At 39.3% G+C, this 11,631-nt stretch overlaps 1 protein-coding gene across 2 annotated transcripts in view; it reads left to right on the top strand.

Annotated features, from left to right (window-relative positions):
* The first annotated feature begins 969 nt into the window (after positions 1–969).
* SEC62 (SEC62 homolog, preprotein translocation factor) overlaps positions 970–11,631 on the top strand; it is a 29,062-nt gene continuing 18,400 nt past the window's right edge. The window contains exons 1-2 of one of the 2 annotated variants that reach the window (XM_083363348.1): positions 1,094–1,130; positions 2,835–3,036. Coding sequence is in view for 1 of the 2 variants with exons in the window: in XM_083363347.1 (XP_083219473.1) it covers positions 1,095–1,130 (36 nt within the window). In the remaining variant the exon portion in view is untranslated. Of the gene's footprint in view, positions 1,131–2,834; positions 3,037–11,631 lie in introns of both variants that reach the window. The other variant, XM_083363347.1, reaches the window with a different exon arrangement.

Raw genomic sequence — 11,631 nt, 5'->3', positions numbered from 1 at the left:
TTAAAAATATTCTATTATTTCATTTTAGAATGAAAAAAAAATTCAAAATTTAATAGTTGCCTAAACTTAAAAAGTGGAACTAAGCTATACTACCATAAAAGATTAAGGCAGAACTTTTTTTTTTACTAATGAGAAGCAATGGGGGGAGACCATAATCTTTTTTTTTATTATTTGTGTGAGTCTTGGTTTTTAGCATTTAAGATGGGGAGGCTCACTCCCAGATCGTTCGCCGGATACACGCGTATCACAATGTAGGGTTTGGTGGTCATCTTCTATGTACAGCACCGTCCTGAAATAAGCAGGCATTTACTTTCCTTGAAAATGAAAAGCTTGTTTCTATTGCCACGCGGCAGACTAAATTAAAACAACTGGGGAAGCTCGCCCGTGGGCTGCCTTTAGAAGGATTTGGGGGCTTTTGTGATTTGCTTCGCCTACAAGCGCCTTAACCACGACTAGAACCATGGCTCCAATTCAACAAAAATCGCTCGCTCGGTGCCTTCCAGATGCGCGAAGGTCACCCTGACTGCAACCAGCCTGGGATTTGGAAAGGCTTCCCAGGTTATTGGGACAGACTGGCTCGAATACTTGGGGTAACATTTTTCAGGAGGAGGATCCTTATGTCCACCCCCCATAGGGCATCTTCCCCTCACAAATCTTCCCTTCCCTTCCAAGCGGGAGCCCCGCAGCAAACGGCGAGCGTCGCCGTCCCTAAACAACGCAGTTGTGTGTTGGGGGGGCAGAGAGCACGGGGGGGGGGGAGGCTCAGCTAATCTCAATATACACATGTACTTTTGACAATAAAGGTTTATTATTATTTATTATGATTATTCTTCCTTGGAGCGATGCGGACAAGAGGGAAAGGAAGCCCGGCGGCCGGACCGCGCTCCCGCCCCGCCTCCCCAAGGGCTCGCGCGCGGCCTCTCGCGAGGTTGCCGCCCCTCGCGAGCCCGCTGGCTGGCTGACGCTAACTCCGTCTCTCTCTCTCTCTCTCTCTCTCTCTCTCTCTCTCTCCGCCCCTCCCTCCCTCCCTCGGTCTCCCCCTCCCCCCTTTTCCGGCTCAGCCCCACGTCACCAGGAGACCAGACGGGGACATCATGGCGGAGCGGAGGAGACACAGGAAGCGGATCCAGGTACCGGGCTGGCTTTATCTCCTCCCTCTTTTCGCAACCGCCCTGCGGGATGAGTTTCCCTTTTCCTTCAGGCTCACCACCCCCCACTCCCCCGCCCGGTCACCCTTCCCTCCCTCCCTCCCTCCCCCCCCTCCGCCTCCTCCGCGGCCGCCGCCAGTCAGCATCTCTCCTGCCGTTTCTGCGACTCTTCCGTCCGCTCCCCCTTCCCCGCGGGGCCGGCCGCATCCGGCGCCTTCTTCCTCTGGAGGGGAAATGGTGGCCCCTCCGGTTCCCGCTTCTCTGGGCCGAGCGCCGCCGCCGCCGCCACCCCAAACCCCGAGGGGAGCCCCCTCCCCAACCTCCCGACACTCGTCAGGCACCTGGCTGCGACCCCGCCATCTCGACGCCCCTTCCCCGGCCCTCCTCCTCCTCCTCCTCCTTCCTTCGCGATGCCCTCCCCTCAGAGCCCTTTCCCGGCTCTCCTGCTCCGGCTCTCGGGGCTAAAAAAAAACCCAAACCAAACCAAACCAAAAGAAAAGCCGTTTAATCTGAGTCTGGTCCTCACCCTCCAAACCTCTTTTCTTTTAACTCCCTTCTCTCTCTCCCCCCCCCCGCCCCCGTCATTCAGGTGTAAAGATCGACCCCGTTTCTGTTCTTCCCCACCTTGTAACATCTGTTTGCACCTTCCCCTCTTGCCTACTCACCTCCTACTTCGTTGCTAGTTTTTGTTATTGTTTTGGCCAAATCTCCTCAGTTCAATTCAAATCAATTCCTCAGTCGGTGCCTGTCCTAATTATTACTAAAAGATTTTTTTTAAAAAAAAATGTGTTCAGCACGATCCGTCTGTGTTTTACTTACTGTCTACGTCAGGGGTCTTCAAACGTGGCCCTTTTATGACTTGTGGACTTCAACTCCCAGAATTCCTCAGCCAGCTTTGCTGGCTGAGGAATTCTGGGAGTTGAAGTCCACAAGTCATAAAAGGGCCAAGTTTGAAGACCCCCTGATCTACGTTCTGTGCACCCTCAAATTTGCCATTTTATCAGCTTAATCCTCCTCATCCTAGCATGCATGGTTAAATATGCAGTTGTTCGTGTATGTATAATCTTTCGTGCGGCTCAGGAGCTGGTCAAGGGACGTGTGTATCGTTCTTCTCAACCCCAATTTATTTATGCTGCCGAGAGTTGCGTGAGACAGTTGGTCCTCAACTTACAACACTTCATTTAGCGACCGTTGGGAGTTAAAACGGCACTGAAAAAGCTGACTTATAACCACTTTTCACATTTACAGCCATTGCAGCATCTCCATATTCATATCAAAATTCAGATGCTCGGCAACTGACTCGTGCTTATTATGACGGTTGCAGTGCCCCAGGGTTATGTGATTACCTTTTGTGACTTTCTGACAAGCGAAATCAATGGGGAAGCCAGATTCCCTTAACAATTATGTTAGTAACTTAATGACTGTAGTGATTCATTTAACAACCGTGGCAACAAATGTCGTAAAGTGGGGCACAAGTCACTTAACTGTCTCGCTTCCCAACAGAAAGTTTGGGCTTAATTGTGGTAGTAAGTTGAGGACTACCTGTGCATATAAGGCTGAATGGTAGAAAAGTGACCCAGATTTGCCCATGGAGCTTTACACCTGAATGAACAGCCAACTTCTTATGTTCAATACGCATTCAGTTTCTGAATTTTTCTTAACGTTTATATACATCCTCATATGCAGTTGTCTAGAGCAGAGGTCCCCAACCTTTCGGGCACCAGGGACCAGTTCCATGGAGAGAAGTTTTTCCGCAGACCGGAGGGTGCATGATTTTCTGTGCTGCCTGCATCCCGCAGATGGGGCTTTCTCTGCTTGTTTGTGCGGACCGATTCGTGGCATGCTGCGGCCCAATACTGGTCCATGAACCAGGCGTTGGGGACCCCTGGTATAGAGAACAATTCTTTCATGTAATGAGAGTGCATAAACAAGTGTTTTTTCCTATGACACTTGCATTATTTTTAGTTTGTCGTCATGAGAGGAACAAAGCAGGTGTTTTTCTTATTTCAAGTCCAGTGCTCTTAATCCTATTGCTGTATGATGAGCATGTTATACGTGCTTTTTAAGTAGTTATGGAATACATTTAGCATCTTTAAAGGACTCTTACATATTTCTAAAATAAAGCAGAATGCTGTCTGCTGAAATGATAAAATTAGAATAGAATAATAGAGTTGGAAAGTATCTTGAAGGTCTTCTAGAATCTAGACTACCTTCTCAGGAAACCATTTCAGACAAATAATTGTCTAGTCTCTTCTTAAAAATCTCCAGTGTTGGAGCACCCACAAATTAAAATACCTGAGCATTTTCCCCATATGTGATTCTAATGAAAGATGTGTCAGATATTGAAAATACTATCTAATTTGCTTAAATCATATGTACGTATGTTAGCAATACACATTAGTTAACCTTTGGTAGAACTAGAAAATTATTTCAGAATAGTTATAATTTTATTCATATGCTGTAGGTATGCAGTACATATGCATATAGTAGTTGTAATAAATAATAAATACTTGAGAAATATAATTGAATATGATCTCAACAAAATGACCTTAACAGAATTCCATAACTACCAGTTATGGAATTGTGATTTTAAATCTGCTTAATCTCTGCTCTCCATACATTTGTAAAACCTATTGTTTGTTGATTTGAGCATTGTACTAATGTACTAATAAAAAAACTACTAGGAAAATAAAACAGCGAACATGCATCTATCTCTTACATTCTTTCATTGAAAATCAAGCATGTTTATATTATTAATAGATGGATTAAGAATTCTGTGGTCTTTATTTTCGTATATCTGAAATTAGAGAATGTCATCTCATAGGATCCCATAAAGTGTGCTTTTCTGTCAAAATGCTGATCCAGTGGAACATGACTTGATTGGCTTTTCAGAAAAGCCATTTTCCAAGGCATGGTGTCCAAAGAATTCAGCCCAGGGGATGGTTGCTGTTTTCCAGTTTTGTTTATTATTTGGTTTGTACAGTATAGCTTTTAAATTTTGTTAACCTCCATGAGTTGCATTTGTGAGATGAGAAGCATGCATAAACAAATAAATCCCTACCTCCTAAATTACAAATATTATTTTAGATATTCTAGAGACTAGGACCATAGAGATTAAAGACAACATAAGCAAAAATCCCTAAAATAGGATTTTAAGAAAACACATTATCTTCTAAATGTTAGTATATATAAAGAACAGTAATTAATGTTCAAAACTTCATAGTCCTTCATTCAGTCATTTATAATCTTCAAGCAATAATAGGAATTCCTAATTTGCAAAGAAAGAACATAGCATAATATTTTATCTATGTAGAGAGATGGAAAATACCTAAACATTTGGAATAAACAAAAGGATTTCTTTTTCTATTGTGTGGGAAAAGAATAGAAATTTTGAAAAAAGAATGGAAATGCATGCAGTATTTCATTACTTTATGTACTATATATAAAACTTGATTTATTATTCCAAAAGCATCTCTGTTTGGCGTATAGAGTTTATTGTAGAATTAGTATTACAGATTTAATCATTTTACTATTAAAATGTTTAAAACTTTATTAAAATGAAGCTGTAAGCTGCTGAAATTTAAGCAATGTAGCATCTCTTCATTTTTGTCTATTGGAAAAACCAGTGAGCAGAAAATTTATACTGAAAATAGAAAGAGATATTCTGAACAGATACAATTAGGGCTAATTTTCAGGAAAAAATGAAAAAAAGTGAAGGAGAATGTCTAATAATTCCGTCCTAAAAACTGAAGAATTGTCTCTATTAAGTATTTTTTTAAAAAATAATAATTTAATTTTCAATTTCCAAGTACAGACCAGTTTCTTTTGCATCTTAATGTTAAAATGTGTGTCATCCAAAAACTGTTTTATAATGCATTTCTTCATCAGTTGTTTACTGAATTTATTTTCTGCCTCCACCCAGCCTTTATATCTCTGTCCCTAAAGAGTGGAATCTTGTTTTATTAGACATCATTATGACAGACTTCATGTGTACTGCACCCAATTTCTTCTGCAGTTCATATCATTTGTATAAGAATGTCATTACTTAATGTAAATGATATTTGTGCAATTGAGGTAAATTGATGAAAATGACATAAATCCCCTGGAATCTCTGCTCTCTTATTCAATGGATATTTCTGAGTGCCTTTCTCTAATTAGTGCATTACAATGAGCTTTTTGATATACAATACATAATTTCTTATTATGCCACTTTATTAAAATAGATTACTCTTACTTTAGGATTAATGTCACCCCAATCAAGTGCTATTTTAAATGTTCATGGACAAAATTCAGTATAATGCTAGAGAACACATGCATGAGGTTAAGCATATATCTCCAGTTTCTTTATGAACCTTACAGAGATCTTTACAGTTTTTACAAATTTGTAATTTTAAAAAATGCTACATTCTATAATATCCTATTTGAGACAATCAGTTGTACAAGAGAAAGCTGATCATCTCATAAATTAAAATTTTGACGTTTAATCACCCATTGGTACTTTAGGTAGATGCTGGCTTTAAAAAAAAAGATTAGGTCAGTTTATGCATTTACCCATGCAAGAAACCAACGGCACAATCTGTTCTCAGAGATATATTTGCTTCTAATTCTGTACGTTGTGAAATAAAGTTCCTGAAGGAGCTGGATTTCAAACATTTTATATTTGACTCAAATATCCTTTAAGTCAGGGGTCCCCAACCCCCAGTCCGTGGACCGGCACTGGTCCGCAGCATGCCAGCAAGCGGGCTGCACAAACAAGGAAAGCTCCATCTTTGGGATGTAGGCAATATTCAGAACTACACTCTCTCTGGTCCGGGAGAAAAACTTTCTCCATGGCACCCAAAAACCTTTTTCCCTGGTGCCCAAAAGGTTGGGGACCTCTGCTTTTAAGTCATACATTCTGTTCTTTTCAAGAATTAAAAAAAGCCATGAAGTCCAGATAAAATCAGGAAAATGCAATATATGCACATGGCTTATTTTTAACAGATTTCTGTTTAAATTTCTAAGAGTATACAATTCAGAAAAAAGGTCATTTAATATTTATTTTTGCACAAGATTATCTTGAAACTTGGTTTTGACAATTTATGGATATAGTATTTGTTTATCAAATTTAGAAACCACTCATCTCCCTCACAGGGATTCCAGGCAGTGTACAAAAAAATAAAAGCATAAAAACTGATATAAAAATTTAAAATAAAGGCCAGGATAGTTAATATTAAACATTAAAACTTAATTAAAAGATTAAGTTGATGTTTTTACTGTAGGATTTCAATTTATCCTTTTTATTTAGTGCTAATCTGGAAGGAATCTATGACAGGATGAAATACTTAAACAACAAATAACTTTTAAAAAATAAGTGAGGAACTATGGAAAAAACAACTTGAGTAAGAAAAAAATAATACTATTTACTTATCAAGTCTAATATATTTAATGAGGAAGAAAATTAGCCCGGCCATTGTATAACTTTCAGGAACTATGACTGTGCTACATGTGAAAAGGCCTGTGCAATAATTATTTTAAAGAGGCAATAAATACTTTACACCTGAAATCAAAGTATTGATAATAAAGGCTATAACATTGTAATGCACATAAACAGAAATCTATGAAAGTCTTTATTGTTGTTAGCTGCGAAGTCGTGTCCGACTCATCGCGACCCTATGGACAACATTCCTCCAGGCCTTCCTGTCTTCTACCATCTTCTGGAGTCCATTTAAGCTCACGCCTACTGCTTCAGTGACTCCATCCAGCCACCTCATTCTCTGTCGTCCCCTTCTTCTATTGCCCTCGATCTTTCCCAGCATTAGGCTCTTCTCCAGTGAGTCCTTCCTTCTCATTAGGTGGCCAAAGTATTTGAGTTTTAGCTTCAGGATCTGGCCTTCTAAAGAGCAGTCAGGATTGATCTCCTCTAGGACTGACCGGTTTGATCGCCTTGCAGTCCAAGGGACTCGCAGGAGTCTTCTCCAGCACCATAGTTCAAAGGCCTCAATTCTTTGGCGCTCAGCCTTTCTTATGGTCCAACTTTCACTGCCATACATTGCAACTGGGAAGACCATAGCCTTGACTATACGCACTTTTGTTGACAGGGTGATGTCTCTGCTTTTTAGTGTGCTGTCTAGATTTGCCATGGCTTTCCTTCCCAGGAGCAAGCGTCTTTTAATTTCTTGGCTACAGTCCCCATCTGCAGTGATGTTGGAGCCCAGGAAAACAAAATCTGTCACTACCTCCATTTCTTCCCCATCTATTTGCCAGGAATTGAGAGGGCCAGATGCCATGATCTTGGTTTTCTTAATGTTAAGTTTCAACCCAAGTTTTGCACTCTCCTTCTTCACCCGCAACAAGAGGCTCTTTAGTTCTTCTTCATTTTCTGCCATTAGAGTGGTATCATCTGTGTATCTTAGGTTGTTGATATTTCTTCCAGCAATCTTAATTCCAACTTTTGATTCATCTAGCCCTGCCTTTCTCATGATGTGCTCTGCATATAAGTTAAATAGGCAGGGCGACAGTATACAGCCTTGCCGGACTCCTTTCCCAATTTTGAACCAATCAGTGGTTCCGTGTCCAGTTCTCACTGTTGCTTCTTGACCCGCATATAGGTTTCTCAACTATGAAAGTCTGCAAAACCTCAAATTTTATATAGAAATAGATATGATTTGTCAAATATTGTTGGCATTTCAAAGTGGAAAATAATGTTACTTTCATTTGAACACTAAAACATAGTTTCACAGATTTATATAAAGAAACATTGGAAAACTAGATTCAGTTTGTCGCACATTTTCAGCTATTTGTTTCTCCTTATCAGAAGCAGTTCTGTTTTGTTGACCCGCACCAAATTCTACTACGCAGTGAGTCTTTCTTTGAGCAAACACATAATCATTGCAGCTCTGTTTAGTTTTGCCTGGCTGATAGTAAGTTCTATCCAATATCCACCATTTTTGAATAAGTTTATTTACAAAAAATGAGCTTGTGCAAAAAAGCTTCATTACAATATAGGATAATATTCTGGATATAATGAGTATTGTACTGTACTCTGTACTGTTCTCTACAAATACCAATTTACATAAAGAATATGTAACACAGGAAATGAAAAGTCCATATAGGATTTGAAAGCCTTCCCAGAATATTTTTTTACAAATAATCTATGGATTCTAAAAATTCTAAAAATAAGAATTTCAAAGATTATCCCTATGAACCTTTATATATAAACGAATAATAATGTTTTAATTGTCTTTGCATTATGCTTTTTTGTATGTATGTATGTGTGTGTGTATGTGTGTATGTATGTATGTGTGTGTATATATATACACACACATACATACATACACACATATGTATGTATGTGTGTGTGTATGTGTGTGTGTGTATATATATACACACACACACACACCACATATTGGTGCATGTTTCAGGAACAGTTGAGAAAAGACCTACATTTCAGAAACTGATTTTCTGATATAATTGATATATATTTCATATCAGTCCATGTAGATTGTCTGCAGGGGCACTAAGAGTTGATCTGTGCAAGCAAGAGCTTTAAAACTACTGCAGAGCCAGTGCAGAGCTAAATATTTGCAGCTCTTTGTATTAATACTTTTTGCATATAGAGAATTGCTGGGGTTAGTACGGAAGAGAATTGGGAACTATACACACACTAGGATGCTAGAAAATTTGTCTCTATTGCTTCATTTTTAGATTGTCCATATCGTAGTTATACTGATTGTGAATTTGAGACATAGCTTTTCTTTTAATATGCAAAAATATGTGGAGTTCAAAAATCCATTGCACTTTTTTATTATTTAGTAATGATACGTTTATATAGTGTTTCTAATAATCCTAAAGAATAACTAGCCTTAATTAGCCATTTCAAATTCTGAATTATTTTCAGGTAACCTCTCAAAAACTGTCTATGGATATTCTGAGTCATCCAGGTCATGGTTGTCCCAAAGGTGCTTTTTCAGCAATTTGGACTTTAAAAAAAAAGATATTTCGCTTCTCATCCAAGAAGCTTCTTCAGCTCTGACTTGGATGGTGGGGAATGGAAGGATTTACGGTATATTCCTTCCAGACAGCTGGTCATTTGCATTCTTTTAGAGAGTCATTGGGGCCATTACCTGAGTAGTGCAAATGTGTGTGTGGACCCTTATTAACTGCAGGATGTTTTCTTCCCTGAGTCCCTTCACTGTTGAAGACAGGCACAGGCTGTTGGGGATAACAGCTATTATCCCCAACTGTTTTAAAGATTCAAAGCATGGATGCTCCACTAAATAAAGACAGATTCTTATTAATTAGATAATTAAGTTTTCTTTTTGACATATTCATGCTGAACAGATTCTGTTGTTGACACTTACATATAAACTTAATTTTAATACTGATCTACAGTATTAAAATTACACAAGACATTTACATGTGCAAAACTAAATGTTACTTTGAAAATTACTCAATTTTGTGAAGCTTACATATCTCTTGGTCACTTTTTTGCTTTCTCTCTCTTGCATGTTTTTGATTCAGTTCTCTCTGACAGAATACATTATTGGTGCTGAAATAGCTTCTAAAATAAACTTCATTGTTCAAAACATTTGCTGGTGTCAGGTGCTGATTTGGGACATTCAGGCCATACAATGTGAGGTTATATATACAGAATGTATATTCAGGTTGCTTTGTCAGACAGCCATCTGAGCTTTCCTCTCTAGTTGGCTGGAACAAGTCAACGGGCAATTTGTTCAGGCAGAGCAGAAAGGAATCCCCAGATCACAGCATAACAAGAGTGCTGGTTTTACATGTGCACGGTCAATTATATTGTTGATTTTAGTTAGAAGGTTCACACAGATGTATGAACCTTTGGCGTCTAGTCATGCTGGCCACATGACCACGGAGACATCCTTGGACAAGCGCTGGCTCTTCGGCTTTGAAACGGAGATGAGCACCGGCCCCTAGAGTCGGAAACGACTAGCACGCATGTGCGGGGGAACCTTTACCTTTACCTTTACAGATGTATTTACCTTATAGCACTGCAAAGTCTAAGAGCCTGCTGTAGGCTGCTTTTCTGAATTTCCCAATGAGGATAGAGCAGTGTATATTACATAATTTTCTTGGACTTCCTAAAATACCGGTAGTCTTCTGCTTGGAATGTAGTGAGGGAAGCCCACAAAAAGGCTTCCCTCAGGAGCCATTCTAATTGTCTTCCGCCCATCTCAGGAAAAGAGTTTGGCATCTAATTCTTTGTTTTGAGCAGAAAATTGCTTTGGGCCCCCCTTCCTTCCTTCCTTCCTTCCTTCCTTCCTTCCCTCCCTCCCTCCCTCCCTCCCTCCCTCCTTCCTTCCTTCCTTCCTTCCTTCTTCCCTCCCTCCCTCCCTCCCCCACTCTGCCTTTATTATTTTTACAAATAACTCAAAGGAAAAGGAGCGAATATATCCAGCATACCTTCCTCCTCCTATTTTCTCCACAATAATCTTGCAACGTGAATTGGGGCGAAAGACAGTGACCGACCCATGGTTACCCAGCTGGTTTCATGGCTAAGGCAGGATGAGGCCTGTAAATGGAAACACTTACATTCATGTATATGTTGATCGTGAATATTTTTAATATGACCATCTGTGCACAAGTTGATTCTGACATTCGAGTAGTAGATTCAAGAACTGTTAGACATAAGAAATAAATGTCAGTTAAGACTTCAGACCTTCTAAAACGTTAACTAGATCACTTTTTTTTGGTAATCCTTCCCTATTGCACCATTTCTAAATAATTCTCTAACCAAAAAAGGGATGTTAACATACTGAGGTGAATTTGTAAGAGTGTTGAGCTATGTGATAACACTCCTTCCTATTTTACATACCAGTATTTCCGTATCCATGCTGGCTTGTCCAGTGAAAGGTATAGTTTACTAGTCAGCTAATAGTATCACTACCTACTTCTGCAACAGTAAGACCTTCATTGTTAGGTGCAATAATTATTAGTATTTACACTGGAAGTCTTCGTTTTTTCCCCACTGATTGATTTCTGCACAATGTGGGAACTTGTAGGTGAAAGTCCTGAAGGTATACCTGTGTACAAGCCACGGCTTCCTCCTGATCTGTGTCAAAATGAGCTGGTTAGTAATTTGTTGGCTGTTAATAGAAACTGGCATGTCATATGATCCAGTAGATGGATTATTATGCCGATTTTTATGCTTTAGTGTTTCCAAACAGTGTAAATGTATACTCAGAACTCTGAATGAAGCATTACTTACTTGCAAATCAAATGGCCAATATCTATCTTTTCTGCCAGCTGTTACTAGTGTCATGAAAAGTGTACTTAAATCAGTGGTGAAAGTTTTATTTTTGAATTGTCAATATAGTGTTGTTTGTTTGTTCGTTAGAACTGATTCAGTCTTAATTATACATATGTCTCACTAAAAAAATACTAATGGTCACTGAGATAACAATGTATTTTAAGTCTGAGGCCTGTGTACTGGAATATTATTCCATACATAACAGGTCCATTAGTCAAAGTA

Source organism: Vipera ursinii (genome assembly GCF_947247035.1).
Source record: "Vipera ursinii genome assembly, chromosome: 5".
NCBI lineage: Eukaryota > Metazoa > Chordata > Lepidosauria > Squamata > Viperidae > Vipera > Vipera ursinii.
This window is presented reverse-complemented; position numbering and strand designations above follow the sequence as displayed.